The sequence below is a fragment of the Microplitis mediator genome, chromosome 10, assembly GCF_029852145.1.
Source record: "Microplitis mediator isolate UGA2020A chromosome 10, iyMicMedi2.1, whole genome shotgun sequence".
Taxonomy (NCBI): Eukaryota; Metazoa; Arthropoda; class Insecta; order Hymenoptera; family Braconidae; genus Microplitis; species Microplitis mediator.
The window spans coordinates 5,277,648-5,289,783 of record NC_079978.1 but is presented as its reverse complement, the minus strand read 5'-3'; the positions used below and the strand labels follow the sequence as shown (position 1 = coordinate 5,289,783).

The 12,136-nt window shown below is 28.1% G+C and overlaps 1 protein-coding gene across 1 annotated transcript; it reads right to left on the bottom strand.

Annotated features, from left to right (window-relative positions):
• Nucleotides 1-575: 575 nt before the first annotated feature.
• LOC130675371 (WASH complex subunit 5) lies at nt 576-11,379 on the bottom strand. Its single transcript, XM_057481002.1, has 12 exons — nt 11,104-11,379; nt 10,307-10,409; nt 10,041-10,232; nt 9,755-9,969; nt 9,305-9,671; nt 6,866-8,603; nt 6,618-6,801; nt 5,868-6,088; nt 5,316-5,469; nt 3,341-4,061; nt 2,061-2,341; nt 576-828 (listed from the first exon to the last, which is right to left on the bottom strand). Exons 1-10 carry the CDS (start codon nt 11,223-11,225, stop codon nt 3,911-3,913), a joined length of 3,447 nt encoding a protein of 1,148 aa, XP_057336985.1. The 5' UTR covers nt 11,226-11,379; the 3' UTR covers nt 576-828; nt 2,061-2,341; nt 3,341-3,910.
• Between the last annotated feature and the right edge of the window lie 757 nt (nt 11,380-12,136).

Sequence of the window (12,136 nt, the reverse complement as noted above, 5' to 3'; positions counted from 1 at the left end):
TTGTATGTTACGTATGCAAGCAAAATATAGCTCAAGGTATCTGTAATGCTTGTATTCATATATTAGGAAGAAAAAAAATTTTAAAAGAATTAAATAAAATAAAAAATAACAAAATCTTTTAAAACAAAAAGACCTATTGAAAATGAGTATTTCTGTGATACAAAATTACATCGGATTATTAAAATATAATTGATGAAATTTAAAATTTTAACAATTAATAAATATTAACTATTAATCTTTTTATTGATTATTATATATATATATATATTATACAACAATAATATATGCTTCGCGCATTTTTATATTATTTGCAAGTGTTTTTTCTTGCTTTATATCACTAGTCTACTAAATACTAATATATAAATTATTAATTAATAGCATAAATTATCTATCAAAAATGTAGTTTAATTATTAAAAAAATTAAATCTATTAAAATAATTATTGTATGTTAGGAAAAATATCACTAGCGTTAAAAAAAAAAAATAGCTACTGTTTGAAGTTTTAAAGAGATTTTAAAAAATACATTAATGATGAAGAAAATTAAATGAAATTAAAATTTAACAGTTTATTTATTAACCGTAAACCTTTATTAAAATACATTCACTTTAAAATAACAAAATAAAAAAAATTTAATACTAATAAAAAATAACATATTATGTTATTATTATTATTAATACACTTGATAAATAAAAGTATCTATTTACTAATTTAAATATTTATTGAAAGCTGATTAAATGTCATGACAACTGAATACTTGGATATTTTATTCTGTTTTATTCAAGTCCCGGATATCTTCTCACGAGCTTCATAAGCCAATAAATTGGATTTCTATTGGAATAATAATTTTTTTTGTTATGGATAATAATTGTATATCTATCTGTATTAGACTGTGTCAAAAAGATCAACTATTTTTTTTTTAGGTATATTTCTTTTAGAATATAGCTATTGTAGAGGGTCTCATGTCGCAATTTTCAAAAAATGTTACTGCAATACGTTTTATTTTACCGAAAAATGTCGTCAGCTCAAAAGTTTATGAATAATGTACACGAAAAAAAAGCGCTGCAACAGGACGCATTCTTGTGGGAGCAACAGGACAAAATCTTGTTGCAGCAACAAAATTTTTCGTGAAATCAATAAAATAAGGAACAAGTTCCATGTATCAATTTTTTTTTGTCAGGATAGTAAAATTTCAAAATTTGAAAAAGTTCGGGAAAAAATTCCACTTTTAAAATTAAAATTTTTTTCATAATTTGAATTTTTTCTAAACTGAATTTTTTTTTTAATTTTGAAATTTTACTATACTGACAAAAAAAAATTGGTACGTGAAATTTGTTCCTTATTTTATCTATTCCACAGGAAAAATCCTGTTGCAATGCTTAATTTTTTTTTCCGTGTGTGTACGTATGTACATATGTTATATAACCCGCCATATCAGATGGATGCTGACTACATTTTTTATCGAATCTTAATGAAACTTGGTACACTTGTTCTTCGAGAAATTACCTTGATCATGTTCAAAAATAACTTTTGAACCAAATGCGATAACTTAATTTCGTGGAATGCATTTTGAAGTTCGTGAAATTGGCTTTAATTTTCACTATACAACTTTTGATTTATAACAATTTCTTCTAACAAATTGATGATCCCGAATATAAAGACAATTTTTTATGAAATTACACGCAGATAATTTTTGAGTAAAAATTACCCATAAAGTTTGGTACCGTAAAGACATCTAGCCAGTAACTAAACTTTGACTATGTCATTAGTAGAAATTGCACTTCATTTACATGCTATCGAGTAACATATTTTACAATGTGCATGCAAAATTTATATATTTACCACACGTCTTCACAGTATCATATTTTGTGAGTAACTTTTCCTAAAAATTTATCTGCGTGCAGGTAAATTTCCCACATCCACAACTTTTAAAACAGTCGATCGATTTGGCTCATCTTTGAATCCGTATAATTTTTTTAAAAAAAGTAGTAGATTTTTTTGACACAGTCTAATATATGTATGTAAGTAAGTATTAAAATAATTAACTATTAATTATTACTTACTGTCGTGGATTATTTTTAGTTGAGTAAATAGCAGCACGATGCGTACGTTTCATTTTTTGTTCGAAATTTTCATTAAAATAATTATAATTACGTTTACCAAAACCTATTGCCGTCGATAGAGGAAACTCAACAAATGGCCGTGATCCACCAACGATACGTGTCTTAGGTCGTACTCTCACGACATAAGATGAAGGATCACGTTGTGAACTTGTTTCTTGTCCTCCGACTGAGTATCCTCCGAAGATTGCAATCGTAATTACCAACATTAAACGCATTATTTTCTAGATAACAAATTAATAATGAACTGTCAAAATTATTTAAGATCAATCTTCTCTAATCAAAAATTTCAAGTTTTTTTTTTAAATATTTACTCATAATTAATTTCATGCATTAATTTGACGTAATAAAAAAACATGTGTTACTTTTTAATTATGAGTTATAAAAAAATAATGAATAATAAAATTATTTATTTGTCTAATTGTCAGTAATTGAATTACTAAACTAAAAAAAAATTATTTTTCGGGTAAATTAGTATGACGCAAAACACGCACAGTCACACCTTAATTTTTCCGTGTTAATTTAGATAATCCAACAAGTATATGTACTTAACATAGAAACAATGAATAAAATACTAGTATTACACAGAAAAAAGTGAACTACATAAATTGAGAAACGACAAGTATTATAATGATAAAGTGATCAGCAAATACTATCATTCTAAATAGTAATTTTTTCATTTATAATTAAACCGTTAATTACAGGGTAAGTATTTAAATTTATTGTCTATGCAAGAAAAATAAATATTTGAATTTTAAAAATCGTAACTGATACTTGAAAAATTTATGACACATATTATAAAATTTATTGTTAAAATTCTAAATTGACACACGGAAAAAAATGAACTAGAAATTGAGAACGACCAGTAATATAATGATAAAGTGATCAGTAAAAATTATCATTCTAAATATTAATTTTTTCGTTTATGATTAAAACGTGAATAATTACAGGATAAGTATGAAAATTTATTGTCTATGCAAGAAAAATTACTATTTGATTTTTAAAAATCGTAACTGATATTTGAAACATTTATGACACGTATTATAAAATTTATTATTTGGAAATTTAAAATTCCCCATATTGACACCCGGGTTCCGGGTTAAAATTTCAAACACTAATTTTTAAAGTTTGTTTTTTTTCGTGCACCCAGGTTCCGGGTTATTATTTCCAACACTAATTTTTAGTTTATTTTTTTCCGTGTAATAATATTTAAATATATCCACCTTCTTGCGAGACTTCATTGAGAAGCTAAGTATAGCATAACTATAAAGTACTCAACGGTAATGTTAATTAAAAGTATGATCGGTATTGGAGTAGTTCTATTAGCAACTGAGAACCCGGTTCGATCGCAAGTCCTTTTTGTAGGACGAACAAGCTACTGTTGTACAGCGGCTACCGCAGTTGCCGCCGATGAACGGCGTGCAGCCGCCTACCGCAATCGGCCGCCGCTGCATTTGCCGCCGATGTACTCAATGTGTATGTATATATCACGCCTACTACATCTTCGTTACATTTTATTTCATTTATTACCCATTTTCATCCCCTACACAACACAGCTCCATTTTACCCATGTATATACAATATATATATATACATATATGTACCCATACGATACTCGACGTATTAATATGTTCATACTCGTATTCGTGTACTCATCATTTTATTTTAATTAAACAATTATAAAATTATTTTAAATATACTTTTATATTATTTTGACTCTAATAAAATATAAATCATAACTATATTCATATCTATATATATTTTTTAATTATATTAAATTAATGTAATCACTATCATTTTATCACTTGTTTATATTGGTCTAAAACAATGACCGGAATTGTTTCAAATATTGTTGACTTTGGTATATTTGAATACTTTGATATTAATTGTAAGTAACACAAAATTGTTGTTCCTTCTGATTCCCACTCGCTTCCCATTTTTCCACTAAAAAAAATTATCATTATAATTTATTTTTATTATTTGATAATTGGTGCAGAATATTTTTTTTAAAAGTCAAATCTCGCTCCAAATTTTTTTGATACAATTTTTTATATATTTATATAAATATTACAAACTATATGTATATTAGGGTGGTCGTTAAAAATTAAATTATCTCAGGCGCACTATAAAAAGCTTCTTTTTAGTGAAAAAATACGTGGGAATTTAGTTTTTTCTTTTTAAGTAAAAAGAACACGTGTCGCAGGACGATCAAAGTTCATTTTTCGATACAATCGCGGTTTTTTTTAATATCTCATGAAATATGCAGATTAAAAGAAAAAATCATAGGAACAATTTTGTAGGAAATTAAATTTTTGACAAAAAAGGTCACATTCATTTTTTTTATAAAATGTGTATTTATGAAGATATTTTAAAAAAACTTTTTTAGATCTCATCAATTGAGCATTTTAAGGATTACGAATTTTTAAAATAACGTTTTTTCTTAAATATAGACAACTTCGTAACTCGTAACATATCAACCATTAATGCTTGTTGTAGTTTCTATATTTAAGAAAAGGCGTTATTTTAAAAATTCGTAATCCTTAAAATGCTCAATTGATGAGATCTAAAAAAAGTTTTTTAAAATATCTTCATAAATACACATTTTATAAAAAAAATGAAAATGACCTTTTTTGTCAAAAATTTAATTTCCTGCAAAATTGTTCCTATGATTTTTTTCTTTAATCTGCATATTTCATGAGATATTTAAAAAAAAACCGCGATTGTATTGAAAAATGAACTTTGATCGTCCTGCGGCACGTGTTCTTTTTACTTGAAAAGAAAAAACTAAATTTCCCACGTATTTTTTCACTAAAAAGAAGCTTTTTATGAGGCACCTGAGAAAATTAAATTTTTAACGACCACCCTAATGTATATATATATAAATTCTAGTAAATTTTTACCAAACTTTTAATTCTGAGGTACTGGCAAAATTTTCTAATAATATTTGTAATATTCAGATTAAAATTTTTTTTTAAGTTTATAAATCCAAATATATATGTAAAATCGACAGTATATTTACATGTAATGTGATCAGATTGAAGCTACAGATGTTCATAAACAAAACATCTTTGATATTTACTAAATAAAAAATATTCCAACAAAATATGGATCGGGATTGACAACTTAATTATTAAAAAAGACTAAAAAATTATTAATTAATAATATAATAAAAGTTATCGGATTGTAATTAATGCTCACCTATCACCAGATACAAAAGACAAAACATATTTGCAAAGATATGATATGTAATTATTAAAAATATCATTAGTAAATTGTCGGAAAAATGTTTGTACGCCGATCGTAAAAACAACCGCATCAATGGGATCTTGAATTTTTTTACTAAGAAGACTGGCTGAAATAAATAAATAAAAAATGTATATATATAATAAAAAGAAGAAAGTGCACGTAAGTTTATTCTAATGAATTTAGATCAGTTGATTTATTCATTATTCGTATCTTGAGTACTTTGAGTAAATTGAATTGAAACGATAGTATACTTACGAATATATCGATATAAAATCTATTTCAAAATGGATTTCAAAAAGATTATTTACATTATCCGCCAAACTGACGTCTGTCTACGGTTATTTTCAATAAATTCTGTCTAGATTAAATTGACCTTTACAACACTACTCATCTTAATTAACAAATTTACTCTACTTACTTAATTAATTACACCAGTATCTAGTTACTTAATTAAGTTATTAAAGTAAATAACATAATAATAACAATAGCACCAATAAAAAATACCTGTATTCTTGCAGTAATGAAGTTTATGAAGATACGAAATAGTAAAGAGAAATAATATGAGATCTAAATTATTTAAATTTGATAACTTCAGATATGTCTTATTAAGAGGATCACTAATGCCAGTCCAGTCAAGTCTTACACTCAATTCATGGATAAAATCACGTTCTTCTTGTCTTTCGAGACACTCATCAGGTTTTTTACGCATCTCATCAAGTACCGCTCTATTTAAAATATAAATAATAAATTTCTATATTAGACTGGGCCAAAAAAATCGACCATTCTTTTTAGTACATCGAAAATATTATTTGGGGTGACAATAAAAAATTGTGAAAATTTGAGCCTTTAATATTAATATGAATTACAAAACTCCAAAGTTGAACAATCAAATTTTAAAATCACACCAATGTTCAAAGCATGATGATAAGGAAACGGTTCATCTGACGAAAAATTTCAATCAAACATTTTTTGTAGAGCATCAAATTTCCTTCAAAAAATTTATCTTAGTCAATTTCGTTTATCTCAATGGTTTGAGAGTTATGAGACAAAAACCCGCTCATAAAAAAAAAATCAAAAATTGCGATGATACACTTCTTAATATTAATATTAAGGGCTCAAATTTTCACAATAATTTTTTTTTGTCGCCCCAAATAATATTTTCAATGTACTAAAAAAAAAAAAAAATAATAATCGATTTTTTTGGCCCAGTCTTATATAGATTTAAATCGATATTCCTTTACTTTGAATACTTACATATTAAGAGTTCTTAGTGCTGACTCAACATGTTTTGCTTCAAATTTGCAAGCAGTATTTAATTCATAACTAATTTTATTTCTCAATAATTGATAGTGCCCGATTTTTAACAAACACTCAATCATATAAGGCCATATTTTATTCGAATGATTACTTACAGTTGAATAAAGTTTACCTGGATTATCTATTTAAAAAAAAAACATAATGAATAATTACATAAATTAATTAATAAAAATAAATAAACATACTTTTGCAATACTCAATATTTTGAACAATGGCGCCACATTCCTCCGTCATCGTGACCCAGCTTTTGTCATGCACTCCATGGTCGACATACTTGAACAAATTTTTCAGTTCCATGCTGATAAAATGCGACAACAGTTTATCTAATCCATGTAACCCCGGAGTGCCGATGGCCATTAGTATCATAGAGAAAACTTTGTAATTAAGAATTTCGTTTTGACTTTTCAAGTCATACCAGGCCAGAGCATGCTCGATGTAAACAGTAGTCTTGGGATCAGTCACACGTATCAACTCTTTTGCAAGCCTCCCCATAAAAGTGCTACTCCCGTTGATTTCAACGAAACTCGAGTAATCCTGTTTATCATCAGTGATCAACATTTTCCATGATTTATTTGGTATCCACGTTGAATTTTTGCTTTCATCTTCCAACGCCGCGTTAATGATGTACGTTATCTCTTCGTGCCATATTTTTAAGCTGTTGATATTTATGTAATCTTGTATGTACTGAAAAGATTTGCGATAACCGTCCATCACATTGGCCAAGTCATTTAATTTATCAACGAGACTCGCTTTGGATTTATTGTCAAAAGTCAGTCCATTGTGCAGCGCCAGTGTTACTTTTTTAGCCAACTCCTGGCGGATTCCGTCTTCTAATAAACGGTGGGAATCAACTCTTAGTACACCTAGAGACACACTTCTTAGTGACAAAACTCCTTTGGTGAATACCGAAACCGCGTACGTTAATTTGGCCATTTGCAGACGCTCATCAAGCTGAGCATAATCTTTTAATTTATCTTTATACAATTTCATTGGTATCTCTTTAAAAACATTTGTCTCCAAATGAACTATTTGTGCTAATAATCCAAAGACAGTTTCTGGAATAATTTGTAGTACGCGACGCGCATAATTTTCTAATTCGCGACTGTAATACTGGGAAACGGATGACAAATCTGCGCTGCGTGCTTGATTAACACGAAGCAGCGGCATCTCTAGTGCTGATGCCATTTTTAGAAACAGGGACTTCAATTTAATTACAGTCGGGGGATTTTTTTTAATATTAGTTTGCATAATATCAATAAATGTCTCCATTATATTCCAAGCGTAGCAGCAGTCAGTCAAAATGTTGAGTGCAATCATAGTGTCTTCGGTGATGCTCCCAGTGCGCAGCATATTGTGCAAAATTTCCCGCGTGTCATTCAAATACTGAGACACCTGTAGATTATTTTCCAGCTGATGGAACTCTTGGACTTCTTCGAGCGCTTGAAGCAACTGCGCGATCTTCCTTCCGTCCTCTTGCTGAAGTGAACTCACGTGTGCACTGATCTCTTTGAACCAGATTTTCAAACACTCGTTTGTCTCTGCTCCATCCACGTGCTTATTAGTATCCAACACTTGAGCCAAGTCATTGATACGTTCGACGCATGTATTTTTATTTTCACTCCATTTCGACTCTTTGTCTTGCAACAGCTGCTTGTATATCTGTTTAACGTCTTGTTCTATTTGCGCGGTACTCAGTAACAAACGCAAGCATTCTTCTGGTGTATATTTACTTTCATTAATTACTTGCTGTCGTAATACACGAGAACGTTTTGACTCTTCACGCAATACTGTTGGTACTGTTGTATGCAAAAGTATCCAGTGAAGTGATACATTACATTCACGAATTAATTTTATAACAGATTCTATTTCATTTTCATCTAATGTTACTGCAAGTTGTAATTTTTCTATTTCCACTATTAATTTCTGTAATTTTAATCATAATTCAGTTATAATTTTACGATATCTTGCAATAATATCTGACCAAAAATTTTTTAAAAATTTTGGTTGATGAAAATGCAAAAAACTGTTTAATTTTAATTACACTGTAAAAAATTGGGAATGAATTCGGAGTAACTACGGAATTTATTTCAATCCGAATTATGTACCTGAAGATCGGAACGTTTTTCGAACAACAAAAATGAAAAAAATTGATGAAATTTGACTGCTCAAAGAGTAGTTTCGGAGTTAAGGATTGGCCTAAGATTTTCGGCTGACATATTAGCATCTACGTCCGAAACATTTTAGAAATCTAGTCATCCAGTAGATTTTTTAGTTTCCAAATTTTTTTTTCGGGCGAAAAACGTTACGATCTTCAGGTATATTCCGAATTCACTCCATCAATCAGAGTCCCGAAGTTTAAAAAAAAAGAAAATTACTCTGTATACGGAGTAAATAAGGAGTTTTTTCAACGAAGTGATTTTGGAGTGATCTCAATTTTATTTAAATCCGAATTTACTCCGATTTGGAGTTTTAATATCAAAATAAACTCCTTTTAGAAGTGAATTTTACTCCAAGGATATTAAATAAATAAAAAGACCTCCACTCCGCATTCACTTCGGATTTACTCCGCTAATTTTTTAGTGAATTCTATACCAATACAAGAAAAAAACTAATTGTTGACTTACTTTTATTTTAAGGCCGTAATTTTGAGATATTGTTTTAATATTTACATTTTCTAAAGTATTATTAAGAGCCGTACGCGCTGCTTTGTAAGGCAACCACCAGTCACATAAATTTAAAACAATTCCCATATAAATACTTATAACCCAGTTGTCCGGAAAAAAACGATCAACAATTTCACGCATTGCTGCAGACCCATTATGAATTATTGACGGTTGAAAAGATAGAATAATAACAAGCATTGCGGCCTGATTAGCTGACGCAATACTGCGGTGCTCTGGATTCGGAAATGCTAGAGTTTGATTATAAATTTCGTCTGATCTCAAGCGGCCTATTAGCAAATCTACAAACGTCGATTTAATTGGTACTCTCCTAAAATTAAATTAAATTAAAAACCATCTGTTTTAATTTCATGTGAATAAATATAATAGTGATAGAAATGAATGATAGAACACCCAAAATAATCTTCGGGATAATTTGCCGGTCGTTTGGCAGATGATTTTGAAAATCCAGTTGATCTTAGCAGTGTACAGACATCATCAACTCGCGTTGATGATGATCTTTGGGCATTATATCTGTAGTAAGATACTAAAAGTCTTTCACGTACGTGACCCTCGAATTGATGATCTACTAACAGCAACATCACTCCATATAAATATACTGCCTCGCACTAAAAAATAAATGAGTAATTGATTGACTGAATACTTTCATTGAGTAATTCAAAGCTAAATAATTACAGACCATCAATTGCTTCCCTTCTTCATTGAGCATGACAGTTTCAACTGACTGTTGGATATAATGTCCGTCATCCAGCTCATCAACATAAGCGTTTAGATCAGTGATATACTTATGAATACTTTCAAATGCTAAATAAAATCGTGTTAATACATCAGCATAATTTTCTCTTAAATTTTCATCAAGTTCCTGGAGTACCTGTTGCAATAATAAAATTTTTTCATTAATTTCTATTGACTTATTTTGTTTTGAATGACTGAAGGATCACTTACCGAATCATTTTCTATTTTCTGTTCATTTATATTGGCAGCTTTGAAATAAGCAAAGTCCATAATAATTGATCCATATTTTTGGAGATGACGTTTAGATTCTAATCTATGATATATAGGAAAAAATTAACAAGTTGGATTATAAATATTTAAAATTTAGTTTCACTTTAATTTAAGTTTTGTATTTTTTTCGTATTTTTTAATGTATGCACACAGAATAAAAAATTCTGGACTGAAAGTAAATATTTTTGATTCAAGAAAATTTTTTTGAAACCTAAATTTTTTCAGATAGAGTAGAACTCCTCTGACCAAGACAAATTCTCACGATCCTGAAGTTAGCAGACAATTGACAATTTTCGAATTTTCTTTTCAACAGTTTAATTTAAAAAATAATTAAAAATAAAAATATGCACATGTAGAAAATTAAAAAGACTATAAGTGCAATTTTTTCAAATATTTTTTTTTTTATAATTTATCGTTTTTAAAAGAATTCAAAAATTATTAGACGTCAGCTAACTTCAGTATCGTAAATTCTCTTGGCTCAAGAAAATCTTGACTTGGTTCCCAAAGACGTTTGTCTTAAAAAATATTTTCTTTACTCAAAATATCTTTTTTTTCTGTCCATGTATGAATGTTACTATGAGTATGGTCATTTTTGTTGGATGACCAGACACATAAAATTGTTTTTACTTTTTTTTGAACAAGTTTTTTCCCCAGGCCTATGTACAGGCCTATGTACATATACGTATATGTATATATTTTTGTATCCTGGTAAATGAATAAATAATAAAATTACTAACCTAAAAACCGGTGGTACATAATCTTTTAATCTCATTAATTCAGCAATTATAGCATTGCCTCGAGAAACAAGTCTCAATAAATTCTGACCACAAATATTATTATTCGCTAAAAAATCACTCATTTTTATTTTATAATAACAATAAAAACAATTTTATAAAATATTAACATCCGCTAGTTTATTTCAAATATTGTTATTGCACTCGATAAATTAAAAGTTTCTTTTTTTTTTAATATTATAACAATTGACACTTTTACATTCTTGCATCTATTTTTAAGTGTCATTTATTTTGTAAAGTAAATACATAAATATATGTTTTATATTTATGAAACAGTCGATAATGTAGAATTTCCTGGAAATATAGAAATCTTGGTAAGTTACGACAGCATAAAAAGAACTCTGTCTTTTTTTCTCTTTTCATTTTTGAATTTGATATGAAAAGTGATAAAGATCTTCAATAATAAAAAAATTTATTATGATTTTGAATTATAGATGTAAATTCAAAATTTGAAAAAAATTATACTTACCAGAAATTTTAAATGAATTAAAAATTATTTTTATAAAATTGGAATTAAAAAGTTTTAATTCAAAGAAAAATCTAGGAGATAACAGACATTTGATAATTTTTTGTTTTTATTATCAAATTACTTATGATTTAAAAAAAAATTAAACTCGGAAATGCTCTAGCTCTCGCTATATGGTAAAAATTGGCTAGAGCTAGAGCTACAGCATTTTCGAATGCACCCAGACTAAAAAATATTTACTCAAAATTTTTGATTTTTATTAATTATTCTCATTACTTGCGCGGGAAATTTAAATATTTGAAGAATTAATTATTAGAAACTGGAGAAAAATTAAAAATCGTACGTCAAAATAAAATAGCGGCAAAATATGATAGAAAAATATTTAAAATATTAAACAAAAAACACTTGAGTGTTTGAACAAACCTTGGCGGAGAAATAATATGCAGAAGGGTGTCCTAATGCACTTGGAGATTTAATTTAAATTACTCCAAGTGTATTGCAGCTAAAAAA

Bases quoted from the DNA above. Each gene is read 5' to 3' on its own strand.
- LOC130675371 (XM_057481002.1), bottom strand. From the start codon at position 11,225: ATGAGTGATTTTTTAGCGAATAATAATATTTGTGGTCAGAATTTATTG. The intron at 10,233-10,306 runs GTAAGTGATCCT...TTATTGCAACAG, and splicing joins AGAAAATAGAAAATGATTCG to GTACTCCAGGAACTTGATGA. The intron at 9,970-10,040 runs GTCTGTAATTAT...TTTATTTTTTAG, and splicing joins AAGAAGGGAAGCAATTGATG to TGCGAGGCAGTATATTTATA.